Genomic DNA, 23,264 nt, shown 5'->3' on the forward strand with positions numbered 1-23,264 from the left:
CTAATATATTGAAACATAAAATAAAAACTGGAGAATAAAACTGACAGTTTGCTTTGCTACAGTAAACGTTGAGTGTTTATAATACCCACGCTTTTTAAAGAGAAGGAACTTTTTATTATGTCAAAACTTCAACAACAAAGAGCCCTAAAAACCTGCCGTCATGAAATCAAACAACTGAGAACGTTTATCTGAGAGGTGCAGTTTTACTTCTCTATTTTCATAAAACTTAAACTCCCAGAGAGACTGGGATCAAAGGAAGCCTTTAAAGTGAATGTGACATATCTGATAGGTTCTTCATCAAAACAACAGGGCTGACACTGAAGTTAGGAACTACTATTTAACAGCAGCTGAATAACCCCGCAAACTAAACCACGATTCACATGTCTCTACTATTTCTCTAAATAAATTACAACAGCTATCCCCTCAAAAACTAAATGGTCTGTAAATATAAACAAGTAAAAACCTTATATAGACCAGTTTCATGATTCTCCTGTCAGTGCTGAGAAACAATAGGAGTAACTAAACCCGGAGATCAATCTGAGGGGCATCTACCCTGTAATTACTGCCATCATCAGCCACATTCTACAGTCTGTGCTGCAAACGCTGAGTAGACTCAGTTCCAGTTTGAAGTTTTACCCCTTCCCCTTAATTTGAGTGCCTCCTTCCCCCTTGAAACAGAGTTAGAAGGTGTAGTGGTGAAATCTTCCCCTACAAAATAGGAAAAAAAGTCCTTTAAATCAGTCAAAACTCTCTAAATCTAGGCTTGGTCTGGACCAGGTGTTTGCAAAAGCAGACAAAATAAAGCACTAACCTCATTGAGTATACTGTTTGCCAAACTGTCTTGCTGAACCAGCACCTTGAAAAGAGCCAGTGTAATATACCCTGGATTTGCTAGTCTGTCTGTTTTTAAATCTAGATGCCCAACCATTCAAGCTTTGCAAAGCAGATGGATTCCCGCGTTTCTGTGTTTCTTACTGGCAAATCCATCTTGCAAAGCTCCCGTCTGAACTGTTTGGGCCCCGTTAGAAAGTGACAGAACCAATCAGCGACGAGGGGCAGTACTTTCGGGCGCGGAAGAGTTGTGACATAAGCAAACAGCAGCAAGAGGCCAGGGTAATTTTGGGGAAAGACATTAGCATGGATGCTGCTAAAGCGTAAGTTTTAATCAAACCTTGATGACATTTCTTCTTTTAACAGAAGAACAAAGGACAGCATTGAGTTGTTTTCATTTCAAAAACGACAAAAGTCGTGTACTGACATGTCTACAGTTGCCATGGTTTGCGTTATGCAGCTTTCTATGGAGTTTAGTCCTCAGTAGTGGCGAACCTCCATAACAGCTACATCACGTGTTTTGTTGCTCTGATTGGCCTGTAAAGATGTGACAGACAGAATGTTCATCCAATCACCCTCCAAGTTTTTTATCAAAGGCTCTACCCTTTCCCAAACGCCATCTATGGAAGGTTAACCAGATGGACGTGTGAAACAAATCCATCTGGCGTGCCAGGTTACAACCATTCAGGTCCGACCTCTTAAATTTTAGGCTTCTTTTCCTCTCTTAAGGCCTTATTCTTAAAGATTTAAATGAGTTTTCTTTCTGCATTTTGCCAACTGTCCTCTTAGCATCAATCTTGAGGAATTTGACATCATATACAGGTGCGACTTCAAGCAAAAGCTTAACTTCTCATTGCTGAACTTACTCTGTACGCCTCAACTGATGAAACAGATTTCTCTGCTGTCACCTATTGGCAAGTGGTTGGACAACTCTGTCCAAGATTTTCATCTAATGCATTTTTTTTATTAACAGCATACCTACACACATGGACAAAAATTTGTCTGTTGTGACATCGTATTCAGATTCATGTACTTTATTATGGAGTTGGTCTCCCCTCTAGGCTATAACAGCCTCCTCTCTTCCTTGAAAGCTATGCACAAGATTTTAGAATGTTTCTGTGAGAATTTGTTCCCACTCATTTATGAGCATTTATGAGGTCAGGCATAGATGTTGGATGGCCTGAACTAATGAAACCATGTCTTCATAGTCCTTGATTTGTGCACTGGGGCACAGTCATGTGAAAATACAAAAGAGCCTTCACGAAAGTGTTGCAACACAGTTGGAAGCATAGCATTGTCCAAAATGTGTGATACGCTGAAGCATTAAGACTGGCCTTCACTGGCGATAAGGGGCCTAACTCAAACCCTGAAAAACAGCCCCATATCATTATCCCTCCTCCACCAAACCTCACATTGGAACAATGCAGTCAGGCAGGTAGAATCCATCCACCAAACCCGAACTTGCCCATCTGAAAAGAGAATTCATGATTGAGTTGTCACACCACATAACACACTTCCACTGCTCCACAATCCAGTGTTTATGAGCTTCATACTCTCATCTAGTGCTTGGCATTGAACTATGTGATGTGAGGCTTGTGGAGCTCCTGCCGCACCATTTTATGCTTAAATGAATGCTAGTGGAGGGTCAGAACTCTTCAGCTATCGAAGACTTTTACGCACCATGCACATTAGCAGTTGTCACCCTTGCTCTGTGACTTTATGTGGTCCTCTGCTTCCAGGCTGAGTTGCTGTTGTTCCTAAACACTTCCACTTTCCAATAATATTATTACAGTTGACTGTAGGATATCTTGTAACCTTACTGCCGTATTATTGCAAAGGTGACATCCGTCACAGTACCAAGCTTGAAGTGTCTGAGCTCTTCAGAATGTCCCATTTTGTATCACGAATGTTTGCAAATAGAGACTGCATGGATAGCTTCTTTAGTGCCCTCTATCTGCCATCCATGTGTGGACATGTGGCAGCATCCCTCACTCAACACAAGGTATCAAGGATTACTTGGAAACCCTCCCTCTTATCAGCTGCAGAATTCAGAATTTTTGGCAGCAAATTCAGGTTACTGAAAATAACACCAAAGTGCTGCATTTAAATGATTCAAGCATGAAGGCAACTGTTAAATCTGTCATCATAAGTCACCATGTTAGGGGTCTCCGATACCAAATAAATCTGTTATAAAGTCTTTTATAGTGTGGCAGGCTTCAGGCACAATCTGCAATACCTCTTAAATGAGTCTCATCCAGGCTGACGTACAAGCTTGGTGCATTGCAGAACCAAAAACGGGGAATGAATAATGAAAACAGGGTAATAAAAAGCCTGTCTCATCCTCTGACAAAATTCTGAGTCAGGTAAAGCTCTATGAAAAATATAACAATAAATAAATGAATAAATAAATAAATAAATAAGAACCTTTAAAGCAGCAGTTGAATCTGCTGTATCCTTGCGGCTCTTTCATTATTTACACACTGAGGAAGAGTTTGGAAAGTTTGGTTAGCCACAGTTACAGACAGAATTTCATCTCTTGTTCGTCAGAAAATGCCTTCAAACCCTCCTCTCTGCTTGTGTGTCTGTTTGCTGAGCCAACTGCTCCTCTGTGTGTGTCAGTTTGTGTTGCTCTCTGTGCTCTGCTCTGTGCTCACATCCTGCAGGAGATAATTTGCTCTAATGCATTTTAAATGTTCTTGGAGTCCGCAGTCAGGACAAGTATTAATTGCCTCTTGCATTACTCGCATTTTTATTGATGCGCTGCAATGGAATAACCTTCACAATGATCGATTATTTGTTTGTAGTAATCAAAGTTAATCTCTGAAAAGAATTACATTAAGTGTGGTAGCTCATCAGCCCTCACCTTGGTCACAGGTAGTTCCCCCGTACGCTGACTGGGAGCAGTCACATACGTAGCCGTTGCTCTTCTCGATGCACCTCCCTCTGTTGTGGCAGAGGCTGCTGGAGCCGCTGCAGTAACCGGGACAACCGGAGCTCACGCCTGGCGTCATCTTGGCCCTCTCCTCCAGGTCGAAGCTCACGCCGTTGATGGTTAGAGTCCTGATGCAGCCAAGGAAGCCTCTCTGCTGGGATGCAGTTCCTCCTGAGACAAAGACAGCAAAGTCAGCCATCTATACATGTGTGTCGTTATAGATGTCCTCACTGCCTGACTCTGTAGCTCTTTTTTTTTTTTTTTTTTTTTTTTCTGGGGTCATGTTGTAAGCAAAATTATATCCCAACTTCTGCCTAAAAAGAAATACTTTAATCCTTATCAGTGTGTCACAGTGAAGAGAGAAATCAAAAGCAAATCTAACTTCACAACTTTCTGACAGGAAGTCAGATTTTGCTTTCTGCCTTGCACAAATCTGGCCATGTCAATGGCGCTCTGCACATGCAACAAACACAAGAATAACTAAACCAAATGAGGAAGTGAAAGAAGAATGATTGCATGACTCTTAACATATTTGAGCAGCTAAATAGTTCTACTGACATCAAAAACACTTTTGGATTTTTTGGACAAATATTCATTGAGACTTTGTCCATGTTTACAGGTGCATCTAAAAAAAAAGGATTTTCATAAAAACAGTTCCCTGTGATTTAATTCAAAAAGTGACACTTCCACATATTCTAGATTATATTTTGATGCAGCCTCTGAGACCAGCCTGCCTGATCAGCAGTGACCTTCTTTGGCTTACCCTCCTTGTGGAAGGTGTGAGTGATTGTCTGCTGGACATTTGTCAAGTCAGCAGTCTTCCCCATGATTGTGGTTGTGTGAACTAAACCAGAGTGAAAAAATGAAGGCTCAGGAAATCTTTTCAAATTTGGACTCTCCACACTATTCTAATATCCTGAGAGAGTATTGATTTTTATGAGCTGTAAGCCATAATCATCAACATTAAAACAAAAAAAGTGCTGAAATATTTCACTTTGCATGAGATGAATCTAGAACTGATAGAAGTTTAACTTTTTAAAGTTAATTAAAAAAAAAAAAAAAAAAAAAAAAAAAACTTTTTCATGATATTCTAACTATTGAGATGCACCTGTGTGTGTATAGTCTGGAGGAGACTACCAAACTGGTAAAAGATTAGTACAATTTCAAGTATAAATCTGGTTTAAAAGAACTTTTACAAGCAAAAATTAACAAGCAAAAACACAAATGATAGAAACAAACAAATAAATAAAAAGGAAAGAAAAGAATTGGGTGAATATTTGCTGCAGTTGTTCATCTATCAAATGATATAACTCTATCTCCCAGACCCATACCCAGACTAACAATACTGGCATCATCATGTCCTAGCTGTGTCTTTCTTTCATTAACAAGAATGCAATTAAAGAAGATACAAAGTGTTTATTTCAAATTAGACTGCATCTGCAGGCAAATCCAGTCGCTAAGAAGATGGGAATTTATCTTATATTCCTTAATTAGCAGGATTCCTTTAAAGGCTAATGAAAATATGCAACAAGCATTTACTTAATTCCTAAGAGCATCCCAGGCAGCTCTGTAGGCATTTAAGCGTGTTCAGCCTCATTAAGACTAAACATACAGCATAATGAACCAGACAAGTTTCTAAGAGACATCAAAAAGATGAAAAGGTAATGATTGTGACATGGATGCAGCTGCACCGTTACAGAAACTGGTGTCTGTGGATGGAAATGTGCCTGCAATCTATCTGAGCATAAGGTTGGTGTAATCTCCTTTCACGATTTCCCTCGGCTGATGATTGAAAATTGTTAAATCTACTGTCACACATAAAGAGATGCTTCGCTTTTATGCATCACAGGCATTTACTGGCATATGTGCAGTGTGTGGTGGAGGTCCTGCAGAGACAGCAGGGAGCCTATACATACTGATGCTCCTGCACTTAGCATCTAGCAGGAAGGGGTCCGCGTGCTCTTAACCCCTGCTGTTTTACCAGCGTGGACATAAAGTGAGCGGCCGGCTTTCATGCTATTAACCCGAGGTGCAAGTTGATGTTCTGGGACACCCAGAAGTAATTTCCTTCTGCTTGAAAAAGCCAACCTTGTGAAGTTTGGGTTGTGTGTTGCCAATGCTGCTGGCTGTCATTTTTCAATACATTTTGACTGTTAGCTTCAGCTGACAGTGTCTGTTACTTTGTGGTGTGTTATAGAAGTCTTCTGACGTACACTGAGATGACAACCAACTCTAAAAAGTCAAGTTTACTTTTTTTGTCAGTTTGCTTTATCTTTACAAGTGTTTGTATAGAAACTAAATATTGTATCAAAAAATGGACACAGTCTCTTTCTACCACCTAAACAGACCTAGAGCAGAAGAAAACCCAATCACACTTGCATTAGTCTTCAGACATCCTCCCAATTTTGACTGGCTGAGCAGTGCATACACACAAAAGCTACAAGACTTGACCCTCAAATCTTCCTGCCAGACACCAACCATATTTTCTGCGTGAAGTCAAGTTGATGGGAGAATGCATCTTGGGATATCCAGGAAAAATCACCAGGGTTACGTAGGCTTTGATGATGAATTTCGTTTAATGTGACTGGTGCATGACCATAGACCAGTGATAATACAATGGCAGCCTGAATGACCTTATTTTTTCAATGTTTACAATGTGGATAGGCAAATTGACAATCCCATTTGGAAAGTAATGTCAGACTTCATAGCTAAGCCATGGTGTACTCAAACAAACGTCAGGATAGCAGAGGAGAAACTTAAATAACTTTGGGGGAAAATTAATAAACGATTACAGAAAGAGGAAACCTGGTAGAAATTGGCAAAATGGGTTAACAGTGGCAAGAACTGGCTGAATCAAAGTGGCAAAAAGAGGTTACAGAGTGGCAAAAATTGGTACAGAGGGGGAAAAATGGTTTAGGAAAGGCAAAAAGGGTTCAAACTGGGTGAAAAATGGAGAAAAAAAAGTTAAAAAGTGGCAACAACTCGCAAAAGTTGTCAACAATGGGCAAAAAAGTGGCCAAAATGAGCAAAAGTGGGCAAAATGGGCAGCTTAAGTAGCAAAAAGGTGTTGATAAAATAGAAAAAATGGTTAACGGTCAGAAAAAGTGGCAAAAATTGTCAAAAGAGGCAAAATTGGGTTAAAAGTACCAAAAATTTACATTCAAAAATAGTGAATATTGGCCAAAATGGGCAAAAGTGGCAAAAACTAGCAAAAATGGTTAAAGGTGGCAAAAAGTGGCAATATTGGTTAAAAGATGGATTAACATGGATGGATTAAAAAACAGGCAGAAGCAGAGATGAAATGGTGTTAAAAAGTGGCATGAATAACTAAATTGAACATCACAACCCAATGATAGCGTGAAACAATTTCCAGCTCCAAAATGAGGTAAATGTTAGCCCGGATGCTAGCGTCTATGCTCCAACACACATGCACTGATATCAGCAATAAATCACCACTGTAGAGGGCCCATTCTCTCGGCCAATTGTGTGGGCAGGCCTGCAGGTACCAGACCAGATCAATCTACATGCACATAATGAAACTGTTTTAATATTGTTTCTATTCACCAAAATGTGTTCCCTTAGGGCTGTTACTCACACTCGTCTGTCACATTGGGCTGGATGTTAAAGAACATATCTACCAGAGGAAGCTTTCCCACCCAGACCTCCACAGTGCCTTCAATGTTGTTCCATCCATCTTTAGCCCAGCTGTCCTCTTGCCTGTCTCTTTGCAGTTTCTCACAACTTCCAATATTCCTTGATATTACCTCAGAAATTTACATAAAGCTCAGTCTGTATCTCCATGCTAGTCAGACATAAACGAGCCTTAAAGCTTTGTCCAGACAAATCTCTTGCGGTTAAAGTTGCTGTACCTCTTAAACGAGTTCACTCCCTAAAATAATACAATTTTATCTAAAAGGGCAAACCTGCCTGTGCTCAGCTTTCATAGAGGTTTCCCCCTCACAAAAAAAGATCAGATAGTAAATGGTATCCATAGTTAATATTAACCTAACCTAATAACCTGACATTACTTACAGTATCATTTGATAGCTTATATCTTGTTCAACTACATTCTTCTGACCACATTTACCTGTGGTTTCCTGCAAAACTAGAGCAAAGGGAAGAATCCAAGTACTAAAATTTGAAAAATGTAAAAAAAGGAGGAACAGCCTTTATAATAATGGATGAATAATAAAAAAGACAACATGTTTTGACCATGCGGGTCTTCTACAGTAATTACCAGGGCTCATCAGGGCTTCATGGGCAATTACAATAATAAAAGGCTTTATTATTATAATGAAGGCTTTTAAGCATTTCTTTCCTCATTCACCCATTTCCCCCTGTCTAAAAGAGCACCCAACACTATTTTACATTTCTTCTACTTAGACCACATTTAGCAGCTCCTTTGTCTGTTTATTCAGGTTTTTGGGGTCATGATTAAAGTAGTAAAAGCCAACTTGTGTTACTTGGAGACCAGGAGGTTTCTTGCCTCTGTTTACTGAAATCTATTAAAACAGAGGGAGCTCTTAAATTAATAATAAACAGCTCTAGCGTGTTACATAAAACACAGAAGAGCCTTTGCATATTTTAAACATTTTCACTGAAATAATCCTGTGTGGAGGAGGTGAGAAATTCAGTGTTATCACTTCAGCATAGTGTGCTTTCATTTTCTATTTTACAACACTCCAGCTGTCTGCAACTGCAACCGTCTGCTGTCATATGAAGCTTTATTTAAATATGTGTTACACATGTGCAGTCCAGCATACAAAAAGTGCAACTAGTGAGACATTTTTTCCTCACTAGTTGCGGAGGTTTTGCCAGTAATGAGGTTTTAAGGTTTTCGGGCCTCTGTATTTTAAGTAATGGCTTTTGGTCTTTGGAATATGTGGTTTATGTTTGCATAAGTCAAGTTCTGTTTGATGCAAAACCTAATGATTTAAAAAGTGAAGTTTCCTGATGTTTCCACTCTTTATGTTGAACAATGTTATGTTGATCGTTCTAACCATCCACTATGAAACTGTCCTCTAAAAGCTTTTATTAATTGTCAAAGCCCCACATTGACATTAGTTTTGTTTCCAGAGAGAATAGACAGCCTGCTCATAAAGTGACAACTTTCACATTCTTATAAAAACAATTAAATCTTCACGTAATAACTTCTTTGGCGGCTGACATAACATTATTGCTTCCATTTGTCTTTTCACTCCTCTGATAAATTATTTCTTAAAGTAAATGAACCATTAAGTGCATGAACTGAGGCCTAAAATTGAGTCGACATGAAAAAGGACGCACTTTTTTAATTGTATCTCTGTCCCCTTCAGAGGACGGCTGTATTATTAAAGAGACACATTTAAATGTCAGATGGGGAAAGGCTGCAGAGAAATGAGAGAGCACAAGGAGAGCCAGCTCCTGAGCCTCAGCAATAATGAAAACATAATAAAACTCCTCTTCACAGTAGCTTACAGAGCAGATTTGTATTCTTCTTTTAGGTTTTTTTTTTTTTTTTTTTATCAGCACAATACCCAAGGACAAACGTTTTAAGTGTGACTGTTAGCTGTAATCACTTTCCCTCTCTGTGCTGGGTGTGAAGAGAGACCTTTGTAGAGCCACTACAATGTAAGAGGCTCAAAATGTACAGTCTCCTTCCAAAGTGTGCATTTTAAAGTTCAGCCAAAGCTAATCAGAGATATCTGACACAGCCAAGTGTCTTTGTCCCACTGCTGATGACAAACAAAAAGAGATAAATTAGAGCTAAAAAAAAAAAAAGCATGTTGTCAGTAGATATCCTCTAGATTTGGCCTGCTCAGTTTGCTAGCCAATGTTGTGCTGGCTTCAGCTCTCCTTCACATTTAGTTTAATTGCATTCTGGCAGAAAACTATCACTGCAGTTTTTTTTTCCATCTCTACTTGCTCACTGCATAGCAGATACAAAATATGGACAAAAGTATTAGGCCACCTGACCATTACACCGATAGGGGTTGAAATAATGATATGGAGTTGGCCCTCCTTTTGCAGATGTAACAGCCTCCACCTTTCATTAATGGCTTTCCACAAGATTTTGGAGTGGGATTTCATGCCAATTCAGGTGAGGCACTGATCTTTGACCAGAAGGCTTGACTCGCAACCTCTGTTCCAGTTCATCCCAAAGGTGCTTGATGGGGTTGAGGTCAGGACTCTGTGCGAGCCAGTCAAGTAGCCAGTTCTAGCAGGCATAAAATGTCATGAGCCATCTTATGCAAAGATCGCATCCAACACAGTACTGCAGTTGAAGTCACTGAGCTTTTCATAGTGACCCATTTAGGATCACAAATGTTTGTGAATGCATGGCTAGGTGATGATTTTATACACTCGTGGTCTGACTGAAACACCTGAATTCAAGAATTAACAGATTTGGCCAAATACTTTTGTCCATATAGTGTATTTTAACATGTCGTAAGAAATTGAGGTATAGTATAATCAGATATTTTTACAAGTACTTTGAAAAACACACTTTGTAAAATAAGAGTTAAATTTAACTGTACTAAGACAGGCATGTGAAAACCTGAATCTTCAAAGCTGCCATAAACTCTATTTTCATACAAGAAAATGAGACATTATTACATGTAATGTGAAAGACATCACACCTACACTGGGTCTGAAATAACCCATCCCATGAGGCTGATCAGGTCAAGCTCTGATCAGATGATTGGCTGTGTTATTCCTAGCTCCTTGGCTCTACATGTCAAAGTGTCCATGGACGAGGTATTGAACCCTAAACAGAGTAAGTGAACCTTGCAAAGCAGATGGATACCCCCGTTTCCTTATTTCTCACTGGCGAATCCATCTTGCGAAGCTCCCGTTTGAACCATTTGGGCCGGGTTAGAAAGTGACAGAACCAATCAGCAATGAGGGGCAGTACTTTCAGGCGTGGCCGAGTCGTGACGTAAGCAAGCAGCAACAAGAGGCCGGTGCAATTATGGCGGAAGACATTAGCGTGGTTACTACTAAAGCGCCAGTTTTATCAGAACTTGATGACATTTCCACGTTAAAAGAAGAACAAAGAACAGCAGTGAGTTGTTTTCTTTTCAAGAATGACAAAAGTTGTGTATTCACATGTCTATAGTCACCATGGTTTGTGTTATTCCTCGGTAGCTGTGCATGCACACCTCAGTCGTGGCTACGTCATGTGTTTTGTTGCTTTGATTGGCCTGTAAAGATGTGACAGACATCCAATCACACTCTGATTTTTTTTTAAATCCTTTGCCCTTTCCCAAATGCTTAGTATTGAAGGTTAAAGTAAGTGATGCTCATTTGATAGCATCATGATGAGCAGACACTGACACCGTACATGTTAACTTGTCACCAGTGCATTTGCAGTAATTTTATGTGTGACTTCTCCCACTCTAAATGTTAAATGTTCAAGTTCTTAACATACTTGATGCACATTAAAGACAGAAGTATTAAAAACAGGAGTTTGGCAGGGACAGTGGATATTATGCAGATTTCTGTAGGGATAAATGGACCTAAACATTTTTCAACTGGTCATGCAATCTCCGGGTAGTGACAACAAAGATATTATTTACACTACCCTGTCTACAGTGGCCTTCACAATCCAACCATGGTATAGAAGGGCAGCAAGAGCAGGTGCATTAAGACACTTATCAAGCAGACCCCTCTGGTAGTTAGCATATTCTATGACCACAAAAACACAGCTTAATAAGAAGTGTCATTATAGGATATCTACGCGAGTTTGGTAACCAGAACATTCATGCATTTCCTCATTCAAGTTTGGGATAAAGCTCAACATCACTCAAATGGGGCTTGCCAAAACCAATTTTGGCCAATCTTGAAACATGTATTGCCAAATTATTTCACAGCTCCAAATCTAAATACTCAACGTGTTTGATATCAGTCAGCCTCTGACCAGTAATAAGAGCAAGTAGACCTGGAAATGTTGCATACTTTAACACCTCACAAACATGGCAGCTACTAAAAACACAACTGTGCTCTGAGCTTCATGGGATACTGAAAAAGAAGACCAGCTTGTGGACTTAGAGTAACAAGAGTCTTTATAATTTCTTATGAAAGACTTATGACAACAGATCTTATAACTTTGTCCATCCTCCTTAGTTATCTATCCTCTGAGGTCACATTTGAACACAAGGTGCTCTCAAGACTGTAAAATCACGACTATAATGTTCTTACTACAAACCTCAGGTGTGTGGTATCCTGGTCTGACTAAAGAGTCTTCAGAGGATTGTATGGTTCAAAACTGGTTGGAGTCTTTCTGATGTTTGTGGTCTATAGTGTTCATGAAATTGGTAAAGCTTTGCTAATTGTCTATTGCAGGGGCAGTTCCTAAAAAAGGGTCCATATGAAGGGCAAGAGATATATTTCATGCCATACAGTATGAGTAATAATTTTTATAGCTTCAATCAATCAAATTAACTGTTTCGGATTTTCTTATCCATAACGATCTCCTCAGTTGATTAAAGCATTCATGCCTTGACAATCTTTGCACTGGTAAATGGCTTTTTCTTTTGAAAATCCATACCACTAGCAGCGATGCTGATTTAGCTCCATCTTGTTCTGTACAAGCCTGAAAAAGTGGGGCATTTTTTTGCTCTCAACTTGAGGTCCGGCCCAGTCTTAAAGGGAAAAATCAGAGAGAAGCGGTATCAAAGTTAGCCTGAGTTGCCTTAAACTGCCTTCTCCAGTTGTATTCCCTGCGTACAAATATACTCTCACTGTACTCTGCACAAGCAGTGCAAGGAGATCAAACATGACATTAGAGTAAACACAGTAAATGTAGCTAGCTATTAGCTACCTGCTACATCCATTTTGGAATATTCAGTTCAGCTCTCCTCTTTGTTGACTTGATTTTGGTTCGTTTTACTAGACACAAGTGCAAACATTCTGTCAGTAAGTTGCTCCTCTATTTCTAATGTCCTGCTAAATTTATGCTTAATATCTATCATTGCCATGGCTGTGTTTGTTGTGCTTCCTCCCTCAGTCTAGTCAGCTTTTTATTTTTTGTTACTTAATCATTGTTTGCAAATGAGACATACAGCTTGTCACACAATAATACAACTTTCACAGGTAAAGAGCATATGCAGAATTGTACTGGTGAGGTAGGAAACCCAAGGAGGGCTTTAAATTGAGCCTGACTATAATTTATTTTGAAGATATAAAGATATATCCTAACTGGCTGCAATTCTATTCCACGGAACAATTCTGCTCATGCCTGCTTGGCTGTCTGTGGTCATCCCAAATGATTTCTGTTCATTTTCATAGATGTTCTCAGTATCTAGTCATCTACCAAGCACATTGAAGAGGGTAAAATCAAACCTTACACCACAGGAAAATCGGGCAAGATTATCTTTAGAACCATTGGATTGTCTGGCCTTTGCTGACTTTGGTTGGAAGTGGTGAAATAGATTTAAAATTGGCATGTATATACCCTTGTTAGATGGAAGTCAAATCCTTTCCATTTCCTTGATGTGCATTTTAAATTGCTCAATAGTGCAGAGTTTCTTGTCAACAAAGTTTATCATTTTGATCACTTCTGTCTTGTCTATGTGCAGTATTCAACTCAATTAAGAGTGGAAAGGATTTGAAAGTCAGTTTTCAATTCACATTTTACACAAATCTCAATTGTTTTAGGATTGTTTGTAGAAAATTGGGCACCATGTGTTATGATTGTATTGCATGTTCAACGCTTGAAATCAATTGTATTCCACATAATCCCATGTGATTACACTGAGAGTAAGACTCCTTTGGTTGTCAGGTGATCAGATAAAGACTGCAGATCACTACTGATGTTTAACCAGAGGTGTTAAAAGGCATCTGGGTGCAAACTGATCAACACATCAACTTTTAAATGTGATGAAATGTTCGTGCTGTGTGTACAGATTGCTACACTTCACCCCTCGAACATGCTGAGAAAATCAATGAACGCGGGTTGAAACAACTCCGTCTCTGGTGGTCGTACATCCAGCCTACCTACAAACAGCTGGCTGCTGAGCCGTAAGCGGGGGTGTCCATCAGCCGGAGCCTCCAGGAAGCGGAGGGGGAGCTGGTCGACCTGTAGGGACGCCTCCTTCACGTTGCGCTCTGCCCTCACGTAGTGCCACTGTCTGTCATTCAGGGGGAGGTGGGACTTCACGGACAGAAGCACCGGACCGTTTCCCACATCAAAGGAGAACGTCACCACAGAGGGAGCTGCAAGGCCGGTGGGGATTCAAACACACATACAAGAGAGCCAGGTCAGACTGAATGTGATATCAGGTTTTTTATATTCCTCCTCTCTTTCTGATGCAATGTGATACAATGCTGCTGGGAGAACTTGATGACCTGAATAGATTTATGAGGGGGCTCGGCTGACAGCTCGTCAATATTTCACAATGTCTCTGATGCTGCAGTAATACATAATGGCTCTGAATATCCTGAGAGCTCCTCCCTCAGGTTTGAGAACAAAACACAGTGTAATCAACAATTTCACAACACCTATAATAAATGAACTAACCCACAGCTTCTTGAACTCGCTCTCTGAGGACTGGAAATCTGCTCGGTGCTGATTAAAAATGCTGTTTGCTACGCTCTTTGTGCCTCAATTCTCAAATCCTTTAAAAACCTTACATCTTAGCTGTATTTCTTCATTGGTGTTCATGTAAACAAGTCGATCTTTTGAGCAAATATATCTAATCTGACAGTGTGATTCGATGACTTCTTGCTTCTTTGCCCATCTGGTGTATTCATTAAGGATTTCTGCTCCACTACACGAGTAGTAACGAAAAGCTTTTAACGACTCTGATGGCAGCACGGCGATGCTGTTGACTGTGTCATTAGGATTGCATCATGCTGTGCGGCCCTGACAGCCTGCTTCTCTGGGAAATTAAACTGTCAACTATGATACAAGCAGCCTTTCCATCTGAGAAAACCAAAAATATATATTTATATATAAATCACTGGCAGCTTTTTGTGGGTGTTCTAATGTATGCCAGTTATTCCTTGCATGTCCTTGTCATGCTTTCTCTCTGTTCTCTACTCTGTGTCTTGACTCACAGCTGAGCTCCACTCGGATGAAATCCTTCAGGCCGAGATTCTCCAGGAACACCCCTGAAGGAGCGCTCGTCTTGAAGTAGAAGGAGATGTCAGAGGCGAGCTCAGCCTGCAGCGTGGGGAAGTAGAGGTAGGAGGACTCTTGGTAGAAAGACGCCGCGTTCCAAATCGATTCTGCAAGAAAAACAGGAGAGAGAGTAGGAGGTAGGAAGGTTCCTGACTGAAGAACCCCGGGTAAAGCCTGGCTCATGCTAACAGATATGTTAAATATAAAATGAGAGGGAAATGTAACACCGTGTTTCAGCTCACGAATGTGATCAGTGTCTTTAGATCTTTAAATATCTGATTGATGCTTCCAAGTGACCAGATGGCTAAAAACCTGACAGATTATTTCTTTTAGCAAAAAGGAGAGTCTAATTTTGTCTTTTTTCACCACCCACTATTTTGGAAAATGTGTTTGGAGTATACTGGGATAAAAACAGGACTTATTCTGCACAGAGACAAGCAAAGTGTCAGTCTGCAAGGAATCAAGTGTCCTGAAATAATTCAATGAGGGTCTGATTGAGTCTTAAACCTGTAATCTAACATTGAGTGTTAGTTAACTAGCTTTAAGTATGTAAATACACTTTAATTCTATAGCTCATTTAAAATAGCTTTCAACTGGCCAAACAATTCATGCATAGAGAGTAATATTGTGTAGAAAACACATACAAAGGAAAAAGAAAATGTATTTTGGCCACTTATGTTTGCCACTTGTGATCAATTTAGCACACTTTTTACCCAACTTGCCTCTTTCTACCTGTTTTTACCTCATTGCAACCCTTTCTCATTACTTTTTTTGCCTTTTATCCACGTTTGACCCATTTTTGCCAGTTTCTACATATTTTTGACTCAGTTGAGTCTCTGTTCTACTTGTAACCAATTTTTGCCAATTGTCACCCTTTTTGCAACTTTTTCACCACCTTTTCTGCCCTTTTTTGTTCTTTTAACCCATTTTGTTTGCGACTTTTTGCATTCTGTTGCCTCTATTCACCTCTTATTACCACTTTTTATACCAATTTTTGCAGATTCTAACTGTTTCTCTCTAGTTTACAATTTTTTTTGCTACTTGTAACCCCTTTTTACCACTTTATTGCCTGTTTTTTCCACTTCAAGCAATCTTTACGACTTTCCGCCTATTCTTTGCTTCTGTCTATCTCATGATGGTTAAGATATGCTCAGTGACTGAGTATGCTTGAATGGCTAGTTTACAGCTGACTATATAAGGATTTCTGGGAGGCTAACTTCTGTAGGATTCAGGGGTCCTGTTTGCCCATGGCTACCACTGGATCTGCTCCCAGACTGCTATTGATACTGTTATTTGCTGCCTTAAACAAAGAATATGCTATAAATCAATATATCCTTATTGTTTTGGTTTAAAAAAAGTGTTTACCATTTACATTGTTGCCTCAGTTTAGTCCCAAAAACATGAACAAATTGTTCTTGTCAAAATGTTTGTTTACATAATTAGCATGGTAGCACTGCCTTGTGCTTAAACTAAGAACTACAGAGTCAAGCACAAGTTCCATGTTCTAATGTTGGCCATATTTGTTTCTATTGTTAAAATTTCCTGTGGGCCAGTCAAAAATGGTCTGCTGGCCATCGTTTGGACACCCCTGACTTCGAGCGTTAACATACTAAATTTTCCTCTATTCCCATTCATTCATAGCTGCTGTTCTTTACACCCTGCCACACATTTGACACCATCAGAATCATGTGACTGCAGATTTATGTGTATTATGTTAGTTCTGATCTCAAAATTAGCATCACTGTAACCTTGAATGTCTCCATGTTTGCAGTTTAAATCCCAAGAAGTATGGGGAGCGAGCAAGAGTAAATGTCCACCAGACATGCAAAGGAGTGGGATGTGACCCTGGGAGCAGTGCACCGAGTACTGTAGCCTCTGTATGTGGGTGCCTATTCTACCAACTGAGCTAAACTGGCACCCATGTTCAATTTTTTAACCTACTTGATGCACATTAAAGACAAAAGTACTAAAAACAGGAGTTTTGTAGGGACAGTGGATATTGTGCAGATTTCTGTAAGGATAAATGGACCTACAACTGACTTTAAACATACATGGCTTGAAATGAGGTGTGAGAGACCTCACACATTGTGACAAATAATGATGAATGAAATTGTTTTGTCCCTACAAAGTGTGTTGAGCAACAATATGAACAAAAAAATAAAACACTGCATCAAATACTAGCAGATTAATTTGTCAAATCCTAACTCCCAAACTTGTATAGTCCCTTGCAGTCAAACATAACTTTAGTGTACAAAAGTGAGGCAAGCCTTGGTCCACCACCGGAATTCGTCAAACCATGTTACTGAACCTATGCAATAACCAAAGTTACTGTATCAAATGTTGAATATTGATATGGGCAATGTCACTGGTAGGAGAGGAGAATTATATTAAAAAAAAAACAAAACAAACAAAAAAAAAACTTTGGACAAAGACAAAAACTCTGAAGTTGTGGAGACGATGAGAGACAAGTAGAAAATAATACTCTGTGTTTTTTTTGCTTCCTTCTTAAGTCAGCTCACCTTCCAGATGCCATGTGACAATCCGCAAGGTGTGTACCCTCCTGTCTTTGCATGTTTATCTACCACAGGATATCCAGTAAACATGATATTGATTATGTGAAATCAATGCAGCCCTGACCTAAAGTCACAGAAAAACCCTCCAAGATAATCTTTACAACTATCAAAACACCGGGGTTTGCTTACTGTTGTCAGAGGGGGAAACAGGGCTCACATCATACTGATTATCATGTCGCATGTGCCCCACTTCAACATTTCACTTGTCAAGCTGTCTCCTTTTGTTTCCCCGCTTTTAAATTTTTCATACATTTCTATCAACCATGAAACACAAGAAAGGAGGGATTTAATGCAACATGACATCTGATCTTTAACTAATGCTTCCAATGTTGACTCCTGCTGTGAAACAGGAAGCAAGCTGTGGTCTCTAGTGTCAAAATTCACACTCTTTTACTCTACAACCGATCATCTATCTTTATCTTTGGAATAACAACACTGCTCCTTTTTCTTTTTCCACAGAGACCCAAAGCTATTACTCATGAAACTGTAAGAGATCCATTTCAAGGGAAACATTTCAATCGACCAGAAACCACTTAGGTCAGAATTATAAAGTTTGATACAATTTTAGCAAAAAGTCTAATATCTGGTGCCAATACGTTTGGTCCCACAATAACAAATATAAAAGTCATAGGCAGTAAGTATTGACAAAGTTTTTTTTCAATGACCAAAAAACTCTTGCACAAAAGCTTTGTTAATTTTCCTGTAAAGTGATGCTACTGATTTATATTGGTAATTTAGACATCAAACAGTATTTTAGCGCACTTCTTTCAAACCTTATTTCTACATTTATTTTTAGTGTAATGTGTACATTTTTTTAATAACAATGTAGAAATGCATTGTTTTTGTATATATATATATATATATATATATATATAAAGTGTGTTTCATATAAGCTAGTGTTTACATGAGAGTTCTCGTTGGCTGGTATTTAGCAGTCTTTGGCTGCTTTAACAGGTGGATGTCCAGCAGATGAAAATATTAACTAGAGGCTGACCTATATGGGATTTTTGGGGCCTGTGCCGATACTGATATTGGGGGCTAAAAAAAGCTGATAGCCGATATATCGGCCGATATCCGATATATTGGCCGATAACTTATATATTGGCCAATATATGAAATAAGAACATTGATATACACAGGATATATACCAATTTAACAGTTGCATTTATCTTTGTTTATTTCACAAAGATGCAACTTGGACATCGTTAAAATGCTATATACTAGTGGTGGGCATGTGAATAAACAGTTGCATTTATCTTTATTTCACAAAGATGCAACTTAAACGACTCAAAACGCTGTAGTGAATATGCCAAGCTTGTATGTGGTGCTGTATTGCTGCCACGGAAATGCACTAAAAGAGAAGAAGACGCTCACAGAAAACTGACACAAACTTTCTTCTAGTTGCCATTCTGGTTGTTCCCCACGTTGGATTAAAGAACATATGGTATTTGCGTTTCGCGGTGGTGGTAAAGGAGCATCATATTTTGCTGTAAAAGCCAAAACAAGCTCAGTAGCTTCTGCAGCATGAACACAACCCTGTAGTCCGCCATGTTTGTTTTGGTCGCAGGCGTCGTCACAGAGCTACACTGTGTGTGGCATTCGTTTCAAGAAAAATGCAGATAGCCATCCACATGGAGAAGAAATGTTTACGGATTTATGCACTCTGGGACCCATTTTCAAAAAGTATCATTTACATTCACCCAAAACGCTGTTTCCGTGTGGATGAAATGCCAAAGAAATTTCACTACAACCTACTTCCTGTGCAGTGCTGGGGTTGACAATTTATGTAACACTTTTGTCTTTCTTCAGTTCTACTTCAAATAAATCACACTGGTTGGATTTACCGTTTTAGCAGAGGTTACAATTGAGATCATCAGTTTATGAGGTCTGATGTGGGATAACTGATAGTAAAACACAAAACACACCAGCACCTACCAACGCGCGACAAATTGATAGCTCCCATTACTGTCTATGTGCAAACCCACAATGGCAGCAGCCAGACACCTGTGGGACGGCACTTTAGGCCTTGACTCTCTTACCAATGCTGCCGGCCATGGCTGGCGTAGTGTTTCCCAAGAGAACAGCTGTTTTGTCCATCTTGGCTACCATAGGAGCAGGTCTGTTTGGCAGTTTGAGGGCACAGAAAAAGAAATTTTGCAACATTTTGTGTTGGAGGTGTAGAAAAGACAGGATGCCTCAGCTGCTTGTGAAATACCACTGTTGTTGTTTTTTCATTAACCCAGTGAGGTGGAGGTGATTCCCGAGTGGCTTTCAGCTCCGGTATCAGGCACCTGGCCATTCAGTGGCTTGTGGGGAATTTAACCATTGATGCACTGCTGTCAGAATGTCAAGGATGGCAGTTGAAGCACGTCAAATGGCATTGTTTGTTTTTGTTTTGTTTTGTTTTTTTGTGGGGGGGAGACTTACTCTACTTTCCATTTGTATTGCAGTCTTAACTTGGGATTTAGTTAATGGAGCACTGGTTAGACATTTGTAGGGATGATATGGTGTTTTCAATGGAGGATGGTATGGAATTAACGGTGCTAATGTGAAGCCAAGTGCTGTTCCTGTTTGCGATCAACATAGGCATATACTGTGCAACTGACTAGATGTGTGCAATGAAAAGCTCACAAATTTCATTATGTTTGATTAAATTACTTCTACAGAGATGAGTAAAATAATGTCTTTCTGCAGTCATTTCCAAGGTCTGGTCTATGTCATCCATATGTATCAAATCAGCTGGAACAACAGGGTAACAACAAGGTGGGTCTGCTTAGTTTCTACTGTCTTGGTTTTGGGAATGAAACATGGCCACATTGCTGTTACATGCAGAATATTGGTCACATATGGCTTTCTAAAGCAAATGTCCAGTAGTTGTTTTGAATGGTGGAATTCTTAAGGACTGCTGGTCCTTTTGGCTGGGGACAAAAAAAGGTCCACTCTGGTGTTTACTGCATGAAGTCTGCAGGGACACTAAACTTTTGCATGGTAACACCAGTCAGAGACCTTGCTGTGACAATCTAGGATTGTGGGTAGCATAGATCTTTTCCCCAAGATCATTAATAAACTCTGTTTTCAAGTTAGGTGAAAATCATACAATCTGTGTCTTCCACAGAAGCATATGCCATCGTTTCAGACTAAGAGACGTGACGAGTCGACCTTGGATGGTTTCGACATCAAGGCTAATAATCAAATCCAGTACAGTGAAAATTAGCATGATTTTGACTCCTGTCGTGAAACTATAAAGGTCTGTCAGAGCCTTTTTTAAAGATTTATTTTTGGGCTTCTAATGCCTTTATTCACCATAGGAGGAGGACAGTAGATAGAGTCGGAAACGGGAGAGAGTGGGAAGAGACATGTGGTAAAGGGCCACAGGCTGCATTCAAACCCGGGCCGCCCGCGTACATGGGTAACGCCTTGGACCGCTAGGCTATCTGTGCACCCCAGAGCCTTCTTTGATGCCATGGATAGTCAGTCCTGCTTTTGCCCCTACCTCTTCGCCCAGTGGCTCCCAGCCCTCGATGTGAGGCTGATCACTGTCAATGAAAAGTGAGGGTCACTGGTGAAAAACCCATCCCTAACAAATTTGTCCTTTCAGGTGAATGTGTTTGTTTGTACATAGAGGTGTAGCTTTGACTGTAAGGCTTCATGATTAAAGGCTGATGGATTGATTGATTGATTGTGTAGTCCACTCAATAAGAAACAGTCACTACTGGAGACAGAAAACAAATGCAAAGAGGGAAAACTGGACCTTGTCAAGTTGATTGATTATGCATGATCACGTAGTGCTCCATTCAATCAGTCTTGGTGGGGGGAAAACCTCTACACACAGAGAAGAGTAAATACATTTCTACAGTAGAGAATTTCTGATAGCTGGTTGAATGAAGATTTACAAGCTTTGCTTTCCTTATAGAGACAAATCCAGTAGACACATACAGTCTAAAGAGCTGTTCTAAAACATAGACATGGAGGGACAAGCTAGCTCCTGATACAATCTGTGCTCAATCATGTTTGAATAAAAGCATCAGTTTAGCCCACTTGTCATTACTTTTATGGGGTTTTGATGAATTTGGAAAGCATTAGTAAAGTAGTACACAATGTTACAATTAGGGGTGACTCTTAATTAGTCAAATATTAGACATTTTATTCAAAAGAGCCTCATCCCACTGCCAATCCCAAAGCTGAACACCTGCTTATGAAACAAGGATCGTTCTAGTCCAGCTCTATGGGGGTGTAAAATGTCTATTTTTACATAGATTTGCCTGTTTTCTCCAAAGAAATCATTACTCATTGCTTGCTTTGGCACAAATATCTTTAATCAATGCTTTTCATGCAATTCTGCAACAATTTGTACTTTTAACCAGTCTCCTCTGTATGCGCATGAATACATTTGAGGTAGACTTTCTCATTTGCAGGGCCATTGGAGCTGCAGTATCTCAGCTGGACTTTAAAATTTTCTGGTTTCCTAATACTTTATAATGTCACAAAACATTGGACCAAGGTACTGCAAATCATATTCTGTTATGTCACTAACTGATGCAGGACCCCAAGCAGAGTGATTAATGGTATCAAAAAAATATCAATGAACTTTAGGGCAAAGGCGATCATCTAGAACTGAAGCCAGTGGTTTCAGCTTCCAGATGGTTTTAGATTTATGCCTCTATCTGCTACAGAGGCTGGGAAACAAAGATTTTAGCACATTGAACACACATTGAAATTCTGGGCACTTTTTCAGAGAACCCTCAGGTTTTTGTGAGTTATTTTTCAAGCAATACTTTAGTTTTAGAGGGTGTTTCTTTTTACAGCCTTAGGTCTAACTGGGTTAAAGGTAAATCTATGGTCTGAGGTTTGCAGTTTCGTTGGTAAAACTAGAAAATACTGAAGATTTTTCCACTTTCAGGAAGTGTCGCATTGAAACCATTTCTGCTTTTAGATATCTTTCTTGTTTTGGCTTATTTTGACAAACTTACAGTTATCAAAATCCTCAAGCGTAATATTCATGATGCCATACATTTTTTTTTTTTTACAAACAACCCCAGTTCTAAAAAAAGCTGGGACACCGTTCAAAAGGTAAATAGAAACACAATGCAATGATCTGCAAATCTAACAAGCCAACATTTTATTCACAATAGAACATAAACATTATTTCAAATTTTGAAACTAATTTAATTTAATGACAAATATGAGCTAATTTTTAAGTTAATGTCCCATCTCAAAAAAGTAGGTAAAGGCTAGAAAAGTGTGTGATACTAATGGCAAACAGCAGGAGAGGCATTCTGCAACAGAGGTCAACTGGCAACATGACTGGGTATAAAAGGGCCTTTCAGAGAGGCAGTGTCTCACAGAAATTAAAGATGGGCAAAGGTTCATCATGCTGTAAAAAAAATGCATCTAAAACTTGTAAAACGATTTCAGAAAAATGCTCTTCAATCAAAAATTGTGAAGACTTTGCATATCCCTCCAACTAAAGTCCATTATATCACCAAAAGAGTCAGAGAATCTGAAAGATACTGATATTGAATGCTCATGACTTTTGGGCCCTCAGAGGCCACTTTATTAAAACAGGTACGGTTCTGTACTCGAAATCCCTGCATGGGCTCAGGAACACTTCCAGAAATCATTGTCTGTCAACACAGTTGGCTGTGCCATCAACAAATGCAAATTGAATGGAAATGGAAAACTGTTCTGTGGTCACATGAATGAAAATTTGAAACTCCTTATGGAAACCATGGATGCCAGGTCCTGTGGACTAAAGAGGAGAGGGGACATCCAGCTTGTTTTCAGAACACAGTTCAAAGTCTGCATCTCTGATGGTAAGGGTATAAGT

General features: G+C 39.5%; 1 protein-coding gene across 1 annotated transcript in view; it reads right to left on the reverse strand.

Annotated features, from left to right (window-relative positions):
* The window catches only part of cntnap5a (contactin associated protein family member 5a), a 253,581-nt gene that overhangs the window by 50,070 nt on the left and 180,247 nt on the right, over positions 1-23,264 (reverse strand). The window contains exons 16-18 of the mRNA XM_041807623.1: positions 14,801-14,971; positions 13,739-13,957; positions 3,695-3,934 (exon numbers count right to left, since the gene is read on the reverse strand). Of these exons, the coding sequence (XP_041663557.1) occupies positions 3,695-3,934; positions 13,739-13,957; positions 14,801-14,971 (630 nt within the window). The remainder of the gene's footprint in view (positions 1-3,694; positions 3,935-13,738; positions 13,958-14,800; positions 14,972-23,264) is intronic.

The sequence above is a fragment of the Cheilinus undulatus genome, linkage group 15 (assembly GCF_018320785.1).
Source record: "Cheilinus undulatus linkage group 15, ASM1832078v1, whole genome shotgun sequence".
In the NCBI taxonomy this organism is placed as follows: Eukaryota; Metazoa; Chordata; class Actinopteri; order Labriformes; family Labridae; genus Cheilinus; species Cheilinus undulatus.